Here is a 25127-nt window from a genome sequence, read left to right as displayed (position 1 = left end):
GGGTTGTTACAACTGACCCAGGATCTGAGTAATGCAAAAACTACCCAAAAAACACTGGGTTGTTATGACTGACCCAGGATCTGGATAACACAAAACTACCCAAACGCTGGGTTGTCACATCTGACCCAGGATCTGGATAACACAAAAACTACCCAAACACTAGGTTGTTACGTCTGACCCAGGATCTGTGTAACACAAAAACTACCCAAACACTGGAAAAATACCCCAAGCTAACCCAAGATTGAGTGTACAATATAATACAACAGTATCTAGAGGTAATTCCCTTCTCGAATACTTCTAATAGAATCCAATACTTTGAGTCAATTCCCCTCCTGATGTATTGTGACGGTGTCCATTGAGAAGCTATCACTACCACAAACCACACATGAGCACCGGGTCCATCTATACTCTCTCACCGTCCTTCTCAGGTGTACTCTGGTCCAACACAGGCTCATTAATACTAACGCCAAGTATTTCTGTCACAGGTTGTGTAGTAATAACAAACACGATGAAGAAGATGAAGAATAACAGTCTTTTAATAATCCACAAGGAAAATTCCAAAAGAGGTAGCAATCACAACGCAAACAACTGACGAGACCCGACAATGAAACAAAAAGAGAGCTGAACTTAAAGGTGCTAAAGAGGATTTTTTGTTTTATACATTTTTGCAATATTACTTGAAACTGTCTTTACTAACTGATAAAAGACTATTTATTAGGTGCACTGAAAGGAATAATATTAATATACATCATCTGTGCACGAGGTAGGGCCTTAAAAACATCAGCCAATCGTTTACGTGATGATCGCGTGAACGATTGGCCCTCTGGCTTGTCAATTACTGCCATGACGTTCCTTGTGAGAGACGTGCGCGGCTGCACGCTCCAGTAACTTTCCACACTCTACAGGCGCCGCATGCGATGTTTTTGTCCGGAGACAGGAGTAACAACTGCAGATTATGAGTTACCTCCGGTGAGTCCGACATAATGAATCCACTAACACGACACAGCGAATGCCGGTGGTAAACACTCGTGTTCCAATACTCGTGCACGAGTTTTGGGAGGCGTTCCCTCAAAAGGAGGGGGGTTGTTCTTACGCATGCGCTCATTTCAAAAACTCAGTAACAGTCTTTGGTTTCTCAGTCGACGAAAAGATCCTCTTTAGCACCTTTAAGTAGAGGAAATAATGACACACACACACCTGAACATAATGATGAAATCAAACGAACAGCCATGACAGCAAACTAAGGTGGGAACAGTGAAAACATGTGGTGTGATGATAACCGCCTCACCCGAGGGTGGATCTATAATCTTCCAACACTATCACTGTCTCTGCTGTGGATCTTTGAGCGTCGAAACTGTAGTACTTCTATTCCTCATTGCTCTTTGCAGGAAATAAGTTTTATATCACGGCCAGGAGACTCTTGAGCAGAAAGATGCATATACATTTTAAATCTTACAGTTGAGTAAAGTCGTCTTCACTGTGTTCGCCTTTCCTATTCTACTTACAGAAAAAAACAAAACTGCCGCAGCATTCGTCCCATAAGTAGAATAGGAAAGGCGTAGGACATACAGTGTAAGCTTTTTGAAGAATACGGGAAGCGGAAGCACGTACAAGGTGATTATTTGTTTATATAAAGCATAAACAGTTATATTTTTTTCGAAAATGACAGATCGTTTTTCACTAGATAAGACCCTTATTCCTCGTCTGGTATCGTTTAAAGCCCTTTGAAGCTGCACTGAAACTGTAATTTTGACCTTCAACCGTTTGGAGTCCATTGAAGTCCACTATAAGGAGAATAATCCTGGAATGTTTTCATCAAAAACCTTTATTTCTTTTCAACTGAAGAAAGAAAGACATGAACATCTTGGATGACATTGGGGTGAGTAAATTATTAAATTTTAGTATGTAAAAGAATCACTTTTCACGTTTTTATCATCATTGCATATTTTACTATTGAAAATTTTTTATTTAAAACATTATCAATGATGTAAAGGTATTTATAAAGATAATAAATACACTGTAAAGTCAATTTAGGGGGCAAATATTGTCCCTTAAAGGAAAAGGTGCAGTCTAAGTGGAAGAGAGGGGGTATGCAGAAGGATGGGAAATGCCTCAGGGGTACTCCACTCTAAAAAGTTTGGGAACCACTGCTTCAGATCAAAATTTAAGGCAGGAACACACCAAGCCGACGCCGAAGAACTAATGGCGACAAAAGCAGACTTTTGGGGTTGGTTCACGTCAGCAGGAGTCTGTGTTCAAAGATGCCCTGACACACCAAACCGACACTCGACAGCCAGCGTCCAAGTAGCACGTTCGTTCTGCGCCTGTGTGAGATGAAATGCCTTTCCGTACCAGCAGTAGCTGAACAGCCGATCAGGTGGCCCGACGAGCTCCGACGCTAATTCAACATTTCGAATCGGCCAAAAAAAGCCAACGGGGACCAACTTCAGCCGACGGTGTGGAACACACTGAGAAAACTTAGTCGGCCGACCGTCGGCTTGGTGTGTTCCTGCCTTTACAGTCCCTCCAATTTTTCGCGATTCCGCGATCGCTGAATAAAACGCAAAATTAACACAATATCGAATTTTTTTGCGATCCTGCATAATTCGTCATTTCACCGCAAAATAATTGCAAAAAAATTATTTTATTCACAAAAATAAATATTATCTAATTGAATTATCCCTAATTCCTAATCCTTAAAAGCTGCAATGCATTATTTTCACGAGGATAGCCTATAGACCGTTGTGCAATGTGCATGCACAGTAGGCTATGTGGTCTGTGAAAGCGAAAGCGAATACTTCTCTGAAAGTATTTCGTGCCAAGGAGCGGGTGAAGCGATTATGCGACATGGATGAATGAAAAATAAAAATATGATATGCCTGATAGCACTAAAAAAAGAGTTGATAAAAGCGTTGTATAGGCTACACAAACTCAATTCGGCTCTGAAACACTGACTGCAGCCAGTCGGTCAGAGTTTCAGAGCCGAATTGAGTTTGTGTAGCCTATACAGCGCTTATACAGATTTTGCTCACATTTCCCACTGCAAGTGATCATGTTATTAAAGTTAGATGGTACAGCACTGGACTAGCCTTTTTTGGCAAGACACCAAAATAAACAAGATTTGTTCTATTGCCATGTATGACTACTGAGCATCTAACATATTACATGGTAAATGTTGTATTCTAATAAAAAAAAAAAATCATTGGAACATTGGAACATGGAAATTAACAACAGAAAATCAGTCATTTTGATCGCAAAAATCATAAAAAAATATTGCGAAATCCTGGAGGGACTGCCTTTACTTGCACCGGCAGGAAAAAATGTCACAAAATCCTGTCTACCCAATAGGATCACACCCCTATCTTGATAGCTCCGCCCCCAAATCACGAACACACTATGCAACAGACGCACCTCCCCTCTAGTAAGTGTAATAGCTGATTGGCTACAAGTGTGTTTTGATGTTAGGTCCAATCCACTTTCACCAGCATTTCTCAGAAATCGCTCACTGCACCTTTAAGTTCATGGATCCAGTGAAGACGCACCGCTGAAGAACCGAGAGAACCAAAATGGTGCTATTGCTGGTCTGGATAGTGTCAGAATCCGAGGGTTAAAACTCTCTACTCTCATTTTGTTCAGAGGATTTTCCTGGAGCCTCATAAATTTTATTGAAAACTTAAGGACTGTAGTCCACCTTACAATTTCACCTTACTGATTTGGCTTCATCAGCAGCTCATCGGTTCTCTGAGGACATTATTATTATTATCAGCATCATCAATGTTATTATTGTGTGAACTGATTTAAAAGATTCGAAACACCAATGAATCAAAATCCCCTCCGCTACAGTTCCTCCAAAACAATTAGCTGGTAAATCCACGTTAGATCGCACTTTGAGTCTACTCGCCGTTGCCAAATTAAAAAATCGTCCAAAATCCTTATTAAAAATGTATATTTGGATACATACCAAATAAACAATATACATGCGTCCCATTTTGATATTTGCACCTATTTAAGCTATCATTATTCAAATGTTTTTTTTATAAAATTTCAAGTGTCGTGTTTCAGGCACGCAGAGGACAGCTAAACCTCGCAGCCGTATATTTTGGGGTCCTTCAGCGTCAGATTGCTGCTTTCTCTGGACAGCATCTTCGGCAATGGCGGATTACGATAACTACGATGACCGGGATCGGGCTTACGGGAGTTTCGGCGGGGGAAGAGGGTAAGAAACCCCGCATCAGAGGAGCGGTAGAGCACACATCTGAGCGTACATGACGAGAGCGAGCGGGTCCGTGCGTGCGAGCGCAGTTTTGCGGGAGCTCGAGCGAGTGTAGGCCACGCAGCGGCGGCGCGCTCCCGCTATGATGAATGGAGGCCGGGCACGAAACTCAGCCCACATGGGCTTGCTGTCTCGAGGCCGCCTCAGCGTTTCGCTGCCCGTGGACGCTATGTGAAGCGTTCCTGCTCATTTATCTCTGTTGAATATCAGTAATGATATTATAATGGTTGTGTTTTATTAGTGCGACAGCGTGTTTTAGCACAGTCTGCACTGGGCCTTGAACAGGGGTCTGACTCCCCTCTGGATTTCACTCGCTCTCCGGACGATACACTGATGTTTATGAGGAGGATCATTACAGAAAGTTCACCTTTTATGGTATTCTTCGAAATGCATTTGGAGAATCGTATAAGTGCCATGTAGCGTTATATTAACATAAACAAATTCTGTTTTAGCTCCTGCTCACGTTGTTCTTGGACCAGCAGCACAAGTCCAGTATGATTATGATAAACAGAAATGTTTTCCCTCCATCAGATGAACATAGTGGTGTGCAGATGTCTTTACTTTCATACGTGCACGAGGCCTCTCACAGACATGTGTGGCATTTACCAGTTATTGAATATAGAAACAGAAAGTAAGTGCCTATTTGATGTATGCAAACCTGTCAAAATGGGTTTTTTAGTTCTGATCATGCTGCATTATTTAGTATCTATCTCATCCTTATGGGAATGCCAGTCTGGAGGGCAAAACGAGGCTTTCTCTGCTGACTGCCAGTTATTTTTAAGTGCAAATACTAAAATGATAATGACCTAATACACACCTTGCTGGTGATGCATATTATATAATACAGTCATGCAGATGCACTCAAAATATGAACGCAATGGCTCAACTTGCACACTAATAATTTTCCCATAGAAAACCATTATAAAGAAAATGCTTAATGCATCAAATCGGTGATATTGGAGGGCCAAATTCAGATCTGGTTATTAAAAAAATAAATAAATACTCCATACAGATAAGCCCAGAATATGAACTCAACATGCAAAAGTGTCATGTGAAGTGTTTTACCATTAAAAACCTTTATAAATAATGTTTAGTGTGTTGCATTCATATTCTGGGCTCATCTGCTTGCTTGTATGCATCATCAGTAGAGTTGTACTGAGTTTGATCTTTTAATATCACTTTGTGTATTAAGACACTTTAAAGCTACAGTCCATAACTTTTGTTTGGTTAAAAATGATCCAAAATCAATTTAAGCAAGTACATAACCAGCCAGTGTTCAAAACCATCTCCTTATCTTGGCTCGATTCACAACGGTAAGCTTGTAGTAATGTTTTGTCATTCAGGTGGTACTGGTGGGTTTCTGTGGGAAATTCGAGCATGTCGCTGTGCGTCTTTGTGTCATTACATCACGTCTGTTTGCATAAAGAACGAGTCCCAGCCAGTAGACTGATCATTTATAGCCTTTTCTCACAGCAGCTGGAATAATTAAACTTATCATTTTGAGGGTGGATTGTAATCCAGAAATGTCCAAATGACAATCATCGGTGACAACTGGAGATTCAGCTGAAGTTAAAAGCAAGACTTCGGACTGTAGAGTGGCTACAGACATTGAAATCTACAGGTAACACTAAAACACGCTAAATACACACATGCTGCATCCAAAATCATGTACTTTTGAGTAGGTACTACATTTGAATTTAAATTTACTTTGCGACCGTTGAATAGTACGTTCTATGTAGTACAAATGGGTGTAGCTTGAATGAATTTGGACGTACTACATACACTGTACTACATTTACTGTCACGTGACCTACCAGCGTCAGTCCAACTCCATTCACAAATCCTCTCCTGTGGCCTCATGGGATAGTAAAGTGTCCATCGCCTACTGTTTTCTGAATACTATCAATTCAGACATACTATGTTTGCATACTGTTTTTCGCACAATACATAGTATAGTGGGAATCAATTTTGGATGCAGCGATAGTCACGCTATGCTGACGTTGTTAACATTTAACAATTTGAGAACAAAGTATATCAGTAATAATTTGCACGTATTGATGTGATCAGAGCCAAGCGATCGTTAGATTTAATCACCATTGGCAGTGTGATTTATTGTAGGCCTAATGCTTATTTTTCTCCATTTGGTCAGAACAAAAGACGTTACTTGTTCAGATATTTTGTTATTTTGGTCAAACTTCAAGACTACAAGCTGTGATTCTGAAGTACAGTATCCACACCGGTGTGGACTGACCGCAAACATTAGATTCATCCACGCTGAGGTGTCGTGCCGATGCACAATCCCCGTAAAGATAATTGATCCTTTTGCCGGGAGTTTGATTGATCTAACCAATCATAATCCAGAATCCGCCATTTTGTCTGACAAAGCAGTCAGGAGTTAGATTAACCTCGGTGGACTTGAACTTGAAAAATGGTGTGTATTTACGTATTTCTGCGTTTGAAACAACATTCCTTCTGATGTTCATTCATGTTTATTTGATGCTATAAATGAACTAGTAGGAAGAGATGATCGGTTCACGAGCCGCTTGAACTGAGGCGACACATTGAAGAGCCACAAACCGGTATTTATTATGTAAATTTCTTTAAAAATTTCTATTTCTCACTCTGTGTGGTGTGACAGCACCATGGCTTGTCGGACAAAGCAACAGTAAATAAGGGGGGGGCGGGTCTTTGCGAAGGGCAATTCTGCAAATAACTGCAGTTGCATGTTTCAAACAGAGATGGCGACAAAGTGCAAAATATACAGACTGCAGCTTTATGTTTTAGAACATCCTACTGTTTTAGTGATTGAAATACTGCAGCAGGTGCTGTGTATTGTGGCCAAAACTTGTTTTTGCATGCCTTTTGTTTTTCTTTTTTGAGAGGTGATTTATTAGTGGCTTGAAACAGATGAAAAATTGACAGGCCTGTGTTGTGGTTATTTAGATGTTTTGCCCTCCAGGTCTCCATGCCAGTCACGTGACTGAAAACTATGAATTTTACACTATCTTAAGATCTCTACAAGCTTGACATGGACAAATATTGGCTTATTTGTTGGTTTGTCATAGTATTGGTCAGGGTACCATGGTGTTTTCCATCTGGGCTCTGAGCCGTTGTACCTAGGGCTGGGTACCGAACTCGATACTTTTTAGGTACCGATCGAACTGCCACGATACAACGGAGTATCGAAAAGTGTCTTGTCATACGGTACCAAATTTCGGTACCTCAGAATGGAGCCGAGTAGAGGGGCGGAGAAATGCTTTCGCTGTCTCGTTGAGGAGCAAGTAATGTTGCGCTACATTGTTATTTATATCTAAATATATAAAACTATACGCGCGAGAGAGACCATATGTGCGAGAGGGCGAGTGAATCAACGGTTTCGTTTTCAGTTTATCTCCGAATGGACGGGTGAGAAACGGCCGTTTGAGCAGCCGGTTCCCTACAGATACTGTTAACAGAAAACAAAAGTGTCGCACTGCCTGCAGAAACAGCGGAACGCGCGATGTTTTTTAGACTAGTTATGGACAGGTACAACACACAGCAGCTTTACATCAGCGTTCGTCCCTCAAGTCTGTGGAAACACGCGACCGGTCGTGACGGCCTCTAGTTCGCCTGCACGAGCACAGGCTCTGCCTCTGGCTCCAGAACGCGAACAATTCTGCTGAAAAAGGGGTATCAGCGTCCTCCTGATACTGCGGATAATCTGCGGGTCGGGCCAAGTAATAAAAAAATAACATTCAAATTAATTGCGAGTGGATGAGAGCTGAATCATTAATGTGTTGATTTTAATAAAGACACAGAACTCTTATTTCACTTTTTTTGAAGAACAATTGCTGAGTGATTTAAAAAGAGCCTCACATACTTAATTTTTTCCATTGAAAACTAAACTTTATTAAAACTATTTGCACTGATTTATTGTGTTGGGTAAATTTTGTTAATTTGTGCTTTTTTTTTTATTCCCCGCAGTGGCTCAGGAGATGAGTCTTTGAGTCTGATAAAAAGTCAAGAAAGTTAAAATATAAAACCAAAGATTTTTTTGAGGTTATGTAATCTTGTTTAAACAGATTTTATAAAACTGGTACCGAAAAAGGTATCGTTTAGGTATCGGTATCGAAGTCAAGGTATCGGTATCGTCTCGGTATCGAAAATTTTTGAACGATACCCAGCCCTAGTTGTACCACCACAGTACTTAAAAGTTTTGATGTCACACAGGTTTTTGGGTTGAAGATTTCTGTGCTGTAACTCTGAGTACGCAGTAGCAGTAATCTAGCGTTTGCTGTGGACAGCACAGGTCTAAAAACATCAGACGCGCTGGGCCGAGGTGGAGCGGAGATGTCACGCTATCCTCTCGTCTCGGGCCTCGGCCTGACACCAGAGGAATGTCTCTGGCACACTGGATCCCAGCGGAAGCTCTCACAGATTTGCTTTGCATGGAATTTAATCTACTGTTACAGACAGAAAATAAATTAACGTGCTGTGAAGATCCGTTCTGTTCAAAGCACTTTCCATCTGTCCAGTAGCTATGGCATTTTTCTCTATTTTTCCACCAGTGATAGACCGGTATGTGGGCCAAGCCAATATGATATTTGGCCATTTTGAGAATATTGGCATCAGCTGACAACTGTCCACTATGTAGGCTAACAGAAGTGTTAGTACGGCACCCTCATGCCAGTTTCAAAATAAACCAGCTGTGTCAACGGATAATTTGCTCCTTTTGAATAATACCCCTTTCCTCTGTTCAGCACTGATTACTGCTTGTCATGAGTGTTAGTTTAATTTCAGCCATTTTCATTTGCTCTCATTAAAGAGGACTTGTGCTTTTTACATTTTTAACATTTCAACTTTTACTTGCTGTTTGAGCATGAAAAAGGTCTGCAAACTTACAAATCACAGAGTCCCTCCAGCGGGAGTTATTCTCTGTATCGGTGTCATTTGTTTCTGAACTCCCTGAAACACCTCCTCTGAAGTCTTGAGTTTTCTTCCGGAACGAACATGCCACAACATTCCTCATTTAAATAATTCCCATGGCATATGCAAAATAAAGGGGTGACGACTGTTTAGTAGTGTTGAAAATCATGGTTATGGTAAGGGGTGCAACATTTCTGAAATGCTTTCAAAGCGGTTGACCAATCACAACACACTGGACCAGCCGACCAGTCAGAGCACATTGAGCATTTCGGAAGGAGGGGCTTCATAGAGACAGGAACTAAACAGACAGAATTAACCAAAATCAAGACTTTGTAAAAGGGCATAATGTTGTCCTTTTGAATAAAATTAATAATTTAAATTAGGGTCAGAAATTAATGGGAGCTTGAGGCTATTGCATGCATCTAATAAGAAGGTTAGAAAAATTACTTATGAATGTAAAAATGTCAATGGAAGTAAATTTGAAGGTGTAAATATTGCTCCTTGGAAAAGTTAGTTTCTGTCACTGATGTAATTGATATATATCATTGATTATATGTAGAGCCCTATGAAATTGTTTTATTTTTTCCCAAATTCCGTTTTTTTTCCATTTTAATTTTTCTGGATTTTTTTTTTTTTTTTTCGTTTTATTTATTTTTTGACTCCATTTTAATGGATAAATTAAATTTTAGTAATCCAAAAGCATGTCTAATTAATTGAAATAATGAATCTTGTCCAATTTACCAACAATTTAATAAAAGTTTAACAAATTACTTTTTCTTTTTTTTTTTTTTTAGGGCCCTATGATAAACGTTTTATTCTTTCCCCTCAAATTTTATTTTTACCAAATTCTGCTTTCTGGATTCCATTTTAATGGTTTAATTCCATTTTAATAATCAAAAATCATGTCTAATTAATTGAATTCTTAAAAACAACAATATTTATTAATTCAAAAATATATTTTTATGATTTATTTTTCAGAAGTTCTGTTGTGTATTTAAATTTTTCTGGCAATCAAATGAACGCATACCATTTAATTTATCTTTTAATCATGAAATTAAACTTTTCAAACAATGTGCTGCACAAGCTTTACTGTTAAAATTAAAACATGGAAGAAACACTGAGATTGTTTAAAAATCTTGATAAATTTAACAATAAATTATCTAAATTCTACTGTACAACAGTAATATGTTTGTCAAGATAAATCGAACTTTTATTTTGACGGTTTGCCTAGAGCTTTGAGTTTCTCTGTGTTTATGATGGTAGTTTTCTCAAATACTGATGAAGTGACTTTCAGAGCAGCTCTGGAGATGAATTTGTGCGTTCATATAGTGACGTGACAGAGGACGAAAACACGTGCTTCGGTGTGCGTGTGCCCGCGTGATTGTGTGTGAGGCGGTGTGAGGTAAATGAAACTGCGCTTCCGCATCATTCATTTCAGAGGCACACAGGCATGCAGGATTCATGTTTAAATAGTCTCTTTGTGGTTTAATATTCAGACACTAGTCTATATCATGATTTAATTTGAGTGTACTGACCTGCTTTTAATTCATTCATCAAAAATTTGACAAATTCCGTGACATTCCGCATTATATAGTAAATTCCGTTTTTATGAATGGATTCCACGAATCACGGAAATTATAGGGCCGTATATATGCCATTGGAAAAATTTCTGCTGGTCAAAAAATGTGTATCGGAAGCAAGGCTTTTTCACCCCCATGTCATCCAAGATGTTCGTTTTTCTTTCTTCAGTCGAAAAGCAATGAAGGTTTTTGAGGAAAACATTCCAGGATTTTCTCCATCTAGTGGACTTTGGTGTCCAAATGTCAGTTTGTGTAGCTTCAAAGAGCTCTACACGATCCCAGACGAGGAATAGGAGTCTTATCTAGTGAAATGATTGGTCATTTTCTAAAAAAAAAAAAATATATATACTTTTTTAACCACAAATGCTTGTCTTGCACTGCTCAGCGGTGTGCCACACATTATATAAACACATTGGAGAGGTCACATGACGACGGTGGAAGTACCACGGTAGGGTATCATTTTCTCCTCGAACTTCAAAATCGCCCAACATCGTTGTTTATCTTTTTTTGCAAAGGCTGTTTGACTTGGTCTTTGCATGTTTGCTTTGTAGACAGTGGGCTGGTACTTCCTCCTACATAACACTCAACCTTTCCAACGTGATTACGTAATGTGTGGCACATCGCAGTCCACTATATGAAGAAAAATCCTGGAATGTTTTCCTCAAAAACCTTCATTCCTATTAGACTGATGAAAGAAAGAAAGACATGAACATCTTGGATGACATGGGGGTGAGTAAATTATCAGGAAATTTCATTCTGAAGTGAACTAATCCTTTAGCTTGAGCTCATTGAATACAGCACACATCTGATTCAGACATTCAGGAGAAATGCAGGATACTCTTCAGGGAAAACTCCCAGTGTGTCCATCCTCCACTGCAGTTCAGCTCCTCCACTTCAGTTTTAGACTTCTGAGTGTTTTTTTTTTTTTTGGTCATGTGTGATGCAAAACCACCGGATGAAGGATCAACCTGCATTCTGTTATTTCTAGAAAATGTAAAGCTGATCAAGTTGATTGTTTTTGGACCGCAGACCCCGAGGCGGTGGCGGCCCAGGCGGACCCCGAAAGCAGAAGGAACTTCCCACAGAGCCCCCCTACACGGCCTACGTCGGCAACCTGCCCTTCAACACAGTGCAAGGAGACATAGATGCCATTTTCAAAGACCTCAGCGTCAGGAGCGTTCGACTAGTCCGAGACAAAGAGACAGACAAGTTCAAAGGTGGGCCGCTTTTTGCAGCACAGTGCATGTTTAATGAGGGATGTTGTTTGCTTGCTACTCATGCTTGGTTTTAGGAATCCCCCAAGTATTAAACTTGATGCTGCAGACATGAATTATACCTCAAAATATGTGGCTAGTTTATCTTCCTGTTGCTTAATAGGAAGCAATGGCCAGGTCATGGGTTTGATCCTGATGGGAAACCATGTGCTGTTAAAACACTATTTGAAGTATCGAAAATCTATTTGAATAAAAGCATTTGCTAAATGGTAAATTGTTTTCTTGCTCCAGGTTTCTGTTATGTAGAGTTTGATGACTTGGAATCTCTAAAAGAGGCTTTGACGTATGATGGCGCTGTAAGTTACTTGATTATACTTTATTTATTTAGTTGTTTTTTTTATTATTCAAGGCAGAAGTAATGAATGGGGTTATGGGGTGAAGTGCACCGTTCAATAGTTTGAGGTCAGTAAGCAGTGAAGAACCACTGTTGTAGAAACACTGTAGAAGCTTTGAGCATAAGAAACTTTTTATTTTTTTCAAAAACATTACAACCGACCCCAAACTTTTGAACGGTAGTGTACTGTTTGATATATTGTGTGTTCCTGATTATGTTCTTGCACAGCTACTAGGCGACCGATCTTTGAGGGTGGATATCGCAGAGGGCCGAAAACAAGAACGTGGCGCTGGAGGCTTCGGCTTCCGGAAAGACGACAGAGGTACCGTGTGTGTCGAATACTGCGGTCATTCATTAGTCCTTTATCTTCTACTTCTGTTAGTGCTGTTTACTCACATTTTAGCATGTTGTTGCTGTTGTTGTTGTTTTTTGCATGTTGTAAGTAGTGTTTTCAGTCTCAGGAAAATGAGCAATGTTAGGGCTGGGTGGTCTGGTTTTATTTACAGTAGAATTGCCAGCCAGTAGAGATCCTGACACACTCTGTGTAGCATAATAGTGTTTTTCATTAAAATATGACAATAAATTATCCAGTCTTCCAAGAGGGTTGGGAATTGCAAATTGATTCCATTTAAGGAATCCGATACATAAAGGATTAGTTCACCCAAAAATGAAAATTTCTGTCATTAATTACTCCGTTCCACAACCGTAAGACCTGCATTAATCACACAAATTAAGATATTTTTGATGAAATCCAAAAGGGTTTTTGTGCCCCATAGAAAGCAACATAATTACCGTCATTCATGGTCTGGATAAGTAGTAAAACGTCTTTAAAATAAGGTGACTGCAGTGGTTCAACCTTAATGTTATGAAGTGACGAGAATACTTTTTGTGTGTAAAAACAAAACAAAATGAATGACGATATCTTCTCTTCTGTGTCATTCTCATACTGTTTATGTTCAGCGCTTCCAGGTTCTTCGTCAGAATGCCGACTCATTATTGTCCGGCTCCTGCGTCAGCATCGCATGTGTCGTGCTGTGCACGTGAATGGCCAATACTGAGCCTGTGTTCGGATGTGAACACTGAAGCTCGCTGAACATAAACAGCCTATGAGACAACTGAACCCTCATTGGACCAGTGGTTTGGAAAAGGATGGATGATTTAGTTGCAGGCACCATCTTCTGGTCAGACTTGGACACTGCATTATGGACATACTGCAGCTTTTGAGTGTACATCGGTTGTACACTCGTTAATGCGGTGCATTGTGGGATTGAATGAGTGCACTCCGTAACGTCCAGACACCACTACAAATAGCTGTCCGCTCAAATAGTGCCTTATTTAAGGGTATATAGGGGATGACTTTCAGTCGTTCTTAGTGGGGCTTCACGCTTAACTGTTATGAAGTGAGTTTGGAGTAAAAACTTGTTATTAAATGCTTCTCATGTCTGGAAAGATGTTTGACACGTGTTGCACATTACAAATGTGCATTATAAGCGTCTCAAACTCACAGTGCTTCAGATGGAGTAGCATTTGGAGCTATACTTCAATGACATGCTGCGCATAAAAAATAAAATTACATTTAATAAATCGCACTAAGAATCGCATTTAAGTTCAGTGTTTTTTTTCTTTCGTATTGTGCGATAAATCGCGCAGCCCTAGTTTTTACTTATTTGAGTAATTCTTTAAATTTGTACAAGCTTTTAAGTTTGAATAGAAAGTAGGAACTAAGCTGTAAAACATTTAATTCGTTGAGTTACCCAAACATTTGCCTTACCAAATGTGATCCTGGACCACAAAACCAGTCATTAGTCGCACAGGTATATTCGTAGCAATAGCCAACAATACACTGTATGGGTCAAAATTATCGATTTTTCTTTTATGCCAAAAAGCATTGGGATATTAAGTAAAGCTCATGTTCCATGAAGATATTTTGTAAATTTTCTACCATAAATATATTAAATGCATTTTTGTAAGTAATATGCTTTGCTAACAACTCCCGTTTGCGTGTCTCACTTTAAGAGCCAATATTAACTGAAATAAAGTAGGTAGCACAGTAATCCTTTTTGCATACAAAAGCATAGACTTGACACAGATCATGCCTCCAGCATGCTCCTGTTGCATTGTTTAAACCCTCTGAGTCTGCACAAATGAGTTTACAACAAAAACAGCGCACAGGCGCTAACTGAAAACAAATGTCAATTTCACGTGGCGGTTTGCTCATAACTTCATGAAAATTGCACAGATCATAGATCCTGGCACATCATCATTTGCAGATTAAAATGAGAGATTACTCACGGAATGATGTAACATATTTGGCTAAAAATGTGTCTCGTCTTTCCGGGATGCAACGGGTTACCCAATGTTCCCGGAACCGTCCATGCTTATTTTGCACTGTGGAATAACACAAAATAGGTGTCATTTTAAAGCTTAGAAACTCAGCTTTTTAATGCATCTAACCATTTTGATCAACTCCTAGTGCCGAGTAGTCTCTATAAACCGGAGTGCACCTAGCAACGAAAACATTAATAATATATATGTTTGATTTTTTTTATTTTTTTTTTATCAGCATGAGAATGTCCAATTGTAATTTTATATTTTCTTAAAATTTAAAGTGTTCTATCAAACGATATCTACCTTTTGACTCTCCTTGCTACAGTTTGAGTTATGAGTCTTTACTTTTGTGTTTGTTACTCAGAAAAAAAACTCTAAAAATGCCTTTGGAGATTTTCTCAATATTTTTTATTTTTATTTTTTTTTTCGCGCCCTCAGATTTTCAAATAGTTGTATCTCGACTAAATATTGTCCTATCCTAACAAAGCTTAGCTATTCAGCTTTCATATGCTTTATAAATCTCTAAAAAAAAATTAAGGTTTTGTGGTCCAGGGTCACATACGGTTATTGAATATAAATTTGATATTGTGACACGTGCTGTAATCAAGGTTTTGGCCAGACCACCAATCCCTAATCAATGCTCAATAATGCGATGTCTTCTGTCTCTTATTCTGAACTCTTCTGCTTTTGTGTTATTGTATATTGCTGGAAAACATCACTGCTCATACTACACAAACAGAGCATTACTTTAGCTGGGCTTCTCGCACTCATTGTTCATGAGTACATATTTCATCTTTAGATCTTTTTTTTTTTTTTTTTTTAACCCCTCAATAGAAAAACTCTTTCTAGCTCCTTTTCCTTCCCCTCTAACAAACGGAGTGCTTTCCGACAGGCGGCACTTCCCTGTCCAGCTGGTGTCTTCCTGTACGCAGTGTTGGCTGATGATCTGATTGGTTCAGTAGAAGCGTTATCTGGGTGGGCCTCTCTTTCACCCTGATCTCATCTTTGAATTGTTGCCCTTATTAAACAGCCCCTGTCCCTTTCAGGCCGTGGTGGCTCACGTGGGGCCAGAGGAGGGGGACGTGACCCCAGAGACGACTACGACCACTCTGGAGGAGGTGCGACGTCTGAATTGGGCAAGAACTCGAACCATTGGGGTTTTAAATCTAGATAAACATTTATTTTAGCAAGAATGAGGACACATCTGTGGTATGCTTTAACCGCAGATAATTCAGAGGTGTTCCTCATTTTGTGAAGATGAACAGAAAACATGTTTACAAATAAACTCAATGAACACTTAGAAATTAACAGAAATTAAGCTGTAGTTTTATTTATGGAGTTTCAGGACAAGATTTTCATTAGTAGTGTATTAGTTTATAATGAAAATATTAATGTCAAAAATATTTAATAGTAGTAATAATTTATTAATGGTGCTTGCCAAAGGCAAAGCTCCATTCTTATTCTTCTGCATACTTATTATTCTTCTTCTTCTTCTTCTGGACACAATTTCTGCGCGCTACTCCTCCCGCAGTTTTTGTCATAGACCCATGAATGAGGTGTCAAATCGACCGGCTCATTGAGGACAGGTGTGCTATGACTTTTATAAGCGATCGGGTGTACGATGTTCGTCCGGCGGGCGAAAAAGTAGCGAAAAAAATCCCATAGACTTTGCATTGGGACAAACTTTGATGAGTAATAGCTCCTAACGAGAATTTCATAGAAACATGTGGGTTACCACGTTTGAAGAGCCTGATAGGCTCTCTCAGACCATACCTCAAAATGGGGTGTAAGTTGTACCCCTGGGGCGCAAGAGCTGCCCAAAGTTGCCCCATAGACATACTATGGTGAAGCCGTGCCCATGAACCAGGAAGTACTGTGTTTTTCCTACTATGGGAAATTACATAGGGATTTTGTATTGAACATAACTCTGGATCACAATGTCATAGAGACAAGGGGGTGGGCTCATTTTACTCAGGCAACCAATCAGTCTCTCAGGATCATTGTAAAGCTATCAAGCCACGCCCTAGCAACCATATAGAGAACCATAGCAACAAGTTCCATAGACTTCCATTGAAAAAGATCAAAGGAATATCTTTGGATAGGAGTGTCATAGAAACATGAGGGTGGGCTCATTTGACTCGAGGCAGCAAACCGCCAATCACAAATCACCTTAAAGACATCATAGCCACGCCTTAGCAACCATATAGAGCACCCTAGCAACCCAAAGCATAGGCAGATATCTTCAAATCTGAATATCATAGAGGCATGGGGGTTGGTTTATATCATTCATACTGGCAAGCAGCCTTTGGTGTATCATCATTGGTAGCTGCCAAGCCACTCCTTAGCAACCAAACAGAGTACCCTAGCAACCATTTTGCAAGATCTATATCTCTGCGTCAGAACATCGTACAGACATGGGGGTTGGTTTATATTGTCAAGCAGCCTTTGGAGTATCATCATTGGCAGCTGCCAAGCCACTCCCTAGCAACCAAACAGAGTACCCTAGCAACCGTTTTGAAACACCTATATTTCTGCATCAGAACATTATAGAGACATGGCGGTTGGCTCTTTTGACTCATGCTAGCAAACTGACTTCCACCATGCTACACATGCTAGCAGTGAATAGCTACATGCTAATAGTGATTAGCTTAAGGTTTAAACATGACACAAACTAGTAAAAATGTGTTAGAATAATGCTAGTGGCATGTTAATTGTGTTAAGCATGATGCTAGTAGCATGATAATCATGTTAAGCATCATGTTAAGCAAACATGCTAATCATGTTAAGATCTTGTTAAATACATGCTAACAACATGGTAATCATGCTAGCATCATGCTAGCATTATGCTAATGATGTTAAGATGTTGCTAGCATTATGCTAACATGATTAGCATCTTGTTAAAATCATGCTTTAGAACATGGTAATCATGCTAGCATCATGCTAGCATTATGCTAATCATGTTAGCATGTTTGCTAGCATTATGCTAACATGATTAGCATCTTGTTTAAAACATGCTAACAAGATGTTAAGGGTGTTAAGATAGTCTTGGCAAGAACATGCTAATCATGTTAAGCATGTTGTTAACATAATGCTAACATGATTAAGCATCTTGTTAAAATAATGCTAAGAACATGGTAATCATGCTATTAGCATCATGCTAGTATTATGCTAATCATGTTAGCATTTTGCTAGATTATGCTAACATGACTAAGCATTTTGTTTAAAACATGCTAGCAGCATGCTTAGGGTGTTAGCATCATGCTAGCAACATGCTAATCATGTTAGCATTTTGCTAAAAACATCCTAGCAGGACGGTAATTATGTTAGCATCATGCTAATCAAGAGTGCCGAGTTTTGCCACTGCAAGCACCATTCACATTTTCTTCAGGAAATGTACATTCTAGTTATTATTATTATTCTATTACGTAATTTTCATTACAATTAAGCACTGTAATGTGACAGTTCAGTGATGAGAATATATATATATATATATACATATTTTTATAATTAGACAACTTTTTCACCCTATTACAGAAAACCGGTTTCGTTCTCTTACAAACTGAGGGAGTACTCAAAATGAACAAACCTCTGAAAATAACCCAGAATATTTCCAGAAATGAATGTAACTGAGCCACAGGACTTACATTATCAGCAGGGTTCTTGGCATTGTTTGTTTGTGTTTTGTTAATGGCCTTTTCATATATTTCAAGTTAATTTTTCAACATTGATCTCTCAGAGACTCCATCTCATTGCCATCAGTCATGTTATCAGCGGAGTCTCCCTGCTGCTGTGAAGTCAAATTTCCTCCCTAATTGAAGTTGTCTGTAAATACTGATCTAGGATCGGGCTTCTCTCAAGTCTTAACTTCTCACCTTTCCTGTATCAGTATTTTGCACAACTTTGCAGTGGAATGGGAGAGTGCTGCACCAGTTACTCACACGCTACTTTTTTTCCACAGGATTTAGAGATGATGACTTCATGGGTGGGAGGAGTCGAGGAGGCGGTCGCCCTGCCGACAGAAGGGGGGGTGGAGGCATGGGACGCTTCAGAGACGGACCTCCTCGTGGAGGCTCGACAGACTTCAGAGAACCTTCCGACGGTGTCACAGATTTATTCTTTTTGAAAAGCAGATACCTTTACATGTGCTTAAAAGTCAACATGAAATTCATTTGGATCCTATTTACTCTTAACGCATGTTCCTGCTGTTGATGGAACAAAACTTCATTCTTCCTTCTTTTAGAAACTGATTTTCAGCTGAATACCAATGTAATCCAATTTATTAATATATGTAAATAGCTTGATTAATGTTGCCTAGACACAATATACCTGTACCATATGTTATCTAAGTGTGTATATATTATTATAATATAATATAATATAATATAATATAATATATTATTTGACATCATCTAATCCTCACTTAAAGTTAATCTTTAAAAACAATAAATTTATTTTTTTTAAATTTAAGGCAAAATAGTAGAGCTGCTTGATTAATTAAGATTGCTATCTCAATTCAAACAGCCATGTGATCTTATTCCTAAATGACAATGATTTGCCTCCGTCTATAGAGGGTATTCATTAACGTCCCTTTCCCGCCGGAACGCGCTCCTTCAGCTGGACTGAGTGGCAAAAGAGCTGCTGCGTGACTGAATTTAATTGGGGAAACTGCAAAAACACGAGTAAAACAAGCGATTAAACTAAAGGTTGGACTCGATATAGTGTTTCTAGTGTTATAACTTAAAGATCCAGTTATCTATGAATATTGACATGCAGCCAGGAATTGTTATATGTGCCTGATTTCGACGCCGGGGAAATGCATAAAGCAAATTTGACTGAGTACTCTTTATATAAATGGGTCTAAATTGGAGTGATCACTTATATCAATGAGATATATATATATATATATATATATATATATATATAATCATATCGTCCTATTGTCCAGCCCTAAAGCTTGTCTATTTTGTCAGTGTTCATTTAAAAACACCCAATTATGCAGAATATAAGATGGTAAATATTTGAGTTGTCAATACAATATATAACAATAAAATATATAGGGTATGATTTTTACCTCAAAATTCAACATTGACACAAAATGATAACTGCAAATCCACGTTTCGCTGCCTGTAGTTCAGTTGTTGCTGTGAATTGCAGCGATCCATTTGCTTTTCTTTTCTGTCACTATTGGCAGTCTGTAAAAATATACCTCAGATTTTGTCAAATCTATTAGTACAGTCAATCACAAAGCTCTATCCCATTTAGGATGTTTTGTTTTTGCAGTATTAATGCTGAAAACCAATGCTGGCACTCAGTTTTTTTTTGCCACTCAGTGGGCGTGACCACAGTCACAACGGCCGACGGGGACATCACATGCATACCCTCTATTAAACCTTTGACAAAATCCACCTGAATTTTCAGGTCTGTGTTGGCACTGCCGCTGATCCAGAGAGAGCAGTTGTCATGTTTAGGTATAAAACAGCTTCTTTTTTTAACCACACAGTATTATTTCTGTTACAAATATTTATTTGTGAGCCGTGCTGGCAGGAGTCAGAATGCGCACAGGCAAATTACGAGCTACGGGCCAAAAACCCCCCAAAAATATCAATTTTGGTCGAATTTGAGATTTTCACAAAATTGAGTTAAGCCCTCATCTAGCGATCCCACTGCTCAAAATAGCAATTACACATCTGAAAGTATCTTTATTTGTTTGTTTTCTGAGAGGACTACCTTTCCTCTGACCATGAGAAGCTGCTTTTCTCTGCTCGCTTCTGGATGATTGGCACTTCCTCTCAGCACAAGTTTGGTATCATTGTAAAGCACAGCATTCCAACCTTGCGAATATTCATAACGAATTCTCGATGACACAAGTCTGAACCAATGAAATGTGATTTTCAAACTCTTACTGATATAAACAGAATGATCTTACTCGCGCTGACTGACAGATCCAAAGCGTGTGCACAATGATGCATCAGACAGCACGCAATCCTGATAGACATATATAAACGATTACAGTATTTCAAAATATCAGTTTTGGTGAGTATTCACACAAAGATTATCTGTTATGTCTTAAATTAATGTTTGGTTAACTGTTGGGGAAAAACATCTGCCAAATTAGGTGTTATTAACAGGGATTTTAAGGTACGGTTGCTAGATTTTGTTTTGGAAAACTTTAATTAGATTTTTCTCTAAATTGACTTAGCTGACTCTATCGACTTCAAACAGGTGTAGCTCAGTCATTTTTTTGTCGGATTCCAACAAATCAAACATCAAGTTTTTTTAACAGAATGTAAAAAAAAAAATACTAATTTTTAAAATTTGCTCATTCTGACTCCTTTTGCCAGCACGTCACACGTTATCACTGAAGTACTGGGTTAAAAGTTTATAGTTTGGATAAAAATACTAATGTCTATGGTAGCGCTCAAAATGGATATATCAAATATTATATATTCATTATATATTCAAATAACAATTGTATCGATTACATTGTGCCAGTAGGTGGCGACAAGTGACTGTTAAAAAATGTATTTACTGAATCATTCAAGAGATGTTTAAAAATGCTGATTCATTCAGTAATAAGTATTTATGAGCGAGTCATTGAAACATTCATTCCGGGTTTTTTTTAATAATTCAGATTAAACATTTTAAATTGACTGCAGAAATTAACATGTTGTCAGAACCTCTAGTAAATTACATGTTGTTTGTTCAGAATCGTGATCTGTTTAAAAAAATAAAATAAAAAAATCTGGATTTTCAATTTATCCAGAGTCGTGTAGCTCTACAAAATTGTATAAAGTTTACATTAGCCATTTATCAGTTATTGAAAATATCAATGTTATCCAATAGTTATAAAAAAAATGGGTAATATTTTAGGATATAATGCAGCTTTTGTAAAATCTTTCATTGTTCAGTAAATTTTTTAATTTAATGCCAAATAATCTTGATGCAATGGAAATGTTATAGTTCCTAGCAAGTTGAGACTCAAATAAATATGGCCTTTTTTTCATTCACTCCACGAACACTCATACTTTTCATAATCCAGTCAATTCCCACTGAATAAAAAGAAGTTTCGCCCAACTCTTGCCTTTTAACATTCTGCTTCACTCAAACTTTTCTGCCGAAATAAAACGGGTTGCAGATAGAATTTCATGTTGATTTCAAGTTGTTATTGAATCTACATAAATTACACAATAGCAACACCTAATGTCTCAATTATGTTGATTTTTTTTCCACAGAGGAAAGAGCGCAGAGACCAAGGCTACAGCTGAAGCCGCGTACAGTGGCAGGTCCCCTTAACCAAGTGGCCAACCCCAACTCGGCCATCTTTGGGGGTGCCAAACCCAGGGAGGAGGTAATTCCCAAAGACAAACACTAAGAGACTGCAGCCTCCCTCACCGTTCCTGAAGGAAAGGAAGGACGGGAGGGAGAGAGAAAGAAGGGGAGGGATATACGGGGAGGGAAGGGTGAGGTACAGGGACAGCGACAACAAAAAAAACGTGTGATGCCAACGGGAATGCGATAAGGCCTCTATCATTCCTACCTGTTAGAGATGAACGGAGTCCCTACTTCTGAATTCAGATCGCGCGGCTATATATTTATTCAACGGGAAAAATACACAAGACCACGCCCACATCGATCGATCGTCATGACACCTGCACACACCAACGAGCAGCTCGTGAATGCATGGCAAAACTGTTGAACAATGGTTTTATGTCCACCTTTGCTTCCCTGTAATTAGTGCCTGCTCTGTACTGTAGTTTTCGTCGGGGGAAAGTTCTTTCACATCCTTGGTGAGATCCGAAAGGTTTTTTTTTGTTTTTTGGAGCTGCTCTCTTAAATGGAATGGAAACTGATTTTAAATGTTTTTTGGCTTGTTTTATAGATGTAGACTAAACTACAAACGCCGAGTCCTTTTTATGGTGCGAAAAACGATGCCGTTTTGGTTTGTGCGCTTTTATTTGCGGGGCAGCTAGCTAACGTTTCCGTGGTTGACATTCAATTCATATTAGCGTTCGCGAAAAGCAGTATTAGGTTTATTGGATTCAACTACCATTGTTTTTGCTTTTTTTCGTTGGATTTTTGATGGACTGCACCTTTTTTGAAGTTTTTTTTTTTTTGTTTGTTTCTAAAAACGGCACGAGCTCCTTCACGATTTTTCCCAGTCGAACACTCGCGCAAACCTTCGAACGCACACTGGATTGTACATGTGGTGCTTGTCCTCTCCCTAGTCCTCATGGTGTCTGTAAATCGGCGTGTTAAAGCACAACGTAGTCCAGTTGTACAGTCAGCGTTCGGTTTCGGAGCCGTGCGTCTCACAACGTTAATCAGTAGATCCGCTCGAGTCGGACTCGCCGCAATCTTCCTGTTAGTGTTGAATTGATTCTAATATTGCTTTGTTAAAATGTTCATGTGCAAATGTCAACTTTTCACCATCTCCTACAACGGGACCCTGTGTAACCATTCTGTTCTTGTTTTGTTTTATGTTTCCGTTCTCTTAAGAATTAATATCTGTGTCAGTGTGGCTGCATTATTCCGGAAGGCTATACTGGATTCTACTGGCTTTGATCACCATAAAATCTTTCAAAGACTTCTCCCAGTGACACGCAGGCAGAGGCACGAGGTGCTGGTTTCCTCTCGAATCCAAACGAGCCCTCATCCGATTGGCTTAAAAAGCATGTGGAGGTGGGGGCTCTAGAAAGGGGGCGGGGCACAGTCTTAACTCCGCCTCTGCCTGTCCTCGCTGACTCCTCCCACACGCCTCAAAGAACCCAAACTTGGAGGACAACATCTCCAGGTTGATTCCATTGTTGTTTAAGGACTTCAAAATCTCTTTCCCTTTCCAAAGCATCTTTGTGTTTCGAATTTGTAGACACGCGGACGTAATTGCTGCCGTGTGCTTTTTATATTTTGCTCTTTAAATTTCTTTACTGTATTTGAAAATTAAAACGTTGAGCTTGATTCTTAATTAAACCATTTCACAGTGAAGAGCTTTTTGAATCTGTTTGAATTCTTGCGTTGTCTTTGCGAAAGATTTTCCGAACCTGACCAAATCTGGCTCATCCAGAGCTTTCAGGAACAATGTGCCACATATATTTCATTCATTTAGAAGAGCAACATGCATGCATGATAGGTTTGGTTGGTGACACATGGGTCTACAATCTACAGCGTCATCCACAGCTTGACGGCAATGTATTTCTTTCCAGGAAAAATTAGAAACTATGATCATAACACCGTCAGTACTGCCTTTCCATATGAAGCTTAATGAACAAAAATGAACTGCTCGCACATTTCCAGACACGCCGGCGACGCCCGGCCGCTGTACTTTCATCTCCTAGTGGATCGAGTGTAGAGTCCTCATGGGAAATCCATATCGCAACCCTTCTCTTCGCATTTTACTGGATTACGAGGAAGTTCAAAATTGTTTTCTTACTGTACTATAGAGGTCGGCTGTTTTTATTCTTTTGTTTTCATTTTCCTACACTGTTTATGGCAATAAATTGTATCATCTTACAGTGTTTGAAAAGAATGTGTTGACATAGGATAATGGGATGAATTTATTCTGTGTCTTGTGAAGCTATGTGGTGTTTGAGTCATTTAAAAAAAAAAAAAAGAAAAAAAAAAAAAGTTGTTTTACCAAATTTCAACCTGGCAGTTGGTTTATAGCAGCAGCTTCACGTTTCGGGAGTTGTCATGTGCTTCAAGAACAAGGTAACTTGTCAATGCAAGACACACAGTCTTATCTTCGTTGGGTCAACAATGGTCTACACTGAATCAAACACAGGAAGTCTTTATTTTCAACATAGGAGACACGTGATGAGTGATTGTTTTGCATATGTGAAGAATAAAAGATTTGAAGAGGAGAGACTGGGTTTTGAGCTGTCGAATGATCTAAATACAAAGATGATGTATGGGAAAACGATGCTCTTGTTTATTCTCACTTAGAAATGTCTCTATTTCCCCCTAAAGAAAATCCTTAAAGGATTAGTTCACTTTAAAATGCTAATTACCCCATGGTTTATTCACCCTCAAGCCATCCTAAGTGTATCTGACAATGTTCTTTCTGATGAACACAGTAAATATCCTGACGTGTCCAAGCTTTATAATGGCAGTGAACGGGAAACAATGAGTTTAAAGCTCAAGAACGTGCATACATACATATCTGTGAACAGATATGTATAGGTATGTATGCATTTTCAGAATGATTTCTGTCTTCCGGTTTGAAAAGCAAAGTCGGAGCAACATCACAAAATCTGACGTCATCGTGTACTACCGGCAAGATCCGGAGTGCTGATTGGCTCCAGTATGAGCTGGTTGAACATGCTGACATCAACAGTTTCTACATTTATTCATGACAAAAAGCTAATTTAATCCAATCACTGTGCTGTAGAATGCATAAGATTATAATTGCGGTATGATGCATGTGGAAGCATCACTTCT

The 25127-nt window shown here is 39.0% G+C and overlaps 1 protein-coding gene across 2 annotated transcripts; it reads left to right on the top strand.

Moving 5' to 3' along the window:
- The first annotated feature begins 4083 nt into the window (after positions 1–4083).
- eif4h (eukaryotic translation initiation factor 4h) lies at positions 4084–24547 on the top strand. 2 transcript variants are annotated; one of them, XM_067365516.1, is made up of 8 exons: positions 4084–4216; positions 11787–11974; positions 12263–12327; positions 12594–12687; positions 15740–15829; positions 18652–18792; positions 21926–22041; positions 23190–24547. In XM_067365516.1, exons 1-8 carry the CDS (start codon positions 4152–4154, stop codon positions 23193–23195), a joined length of 765 nt encoding a protein of 254 aa, XP_067221617.1. In that variant the 5' UTR covers positions 4084–4151; the 3' UTR covers positions 23196–24547. The 2 variants fall into 2 exon arrangements, with proteins under 2 accessions (XP_067221617.1, XP_067221618.1); XM_067365517.1 differs by lacking the exon at positions 23190–24547 and having other exon boundaries at positions 15740–15811; positions 21926–22080.
- The last annotated feature ends 580 nt before the right edge of the window (positions 24548–25127 follow it).

Source organism: Chanodichthys erythropterus, chromosome 17, assembly GCF_024489055.1.
Source record: "Chanodichthys erythropterus isolate Z2021 chromosome 17, ASM2448905v1, whole genome shotgun sequence".
Classification (NCBI taxonomy): Eukaryota; Metazoa; Chordata; class Actinopteri; order Cypriniformes; family Xenocyprididae; genus Chanodichthys; species Chanodichthys erythropterus.
The sequence above is the reverse complement of the archived record's forward strand: the minus strand, read 5'-3'. Positions and strand labels throughout refer to the sequence as shown.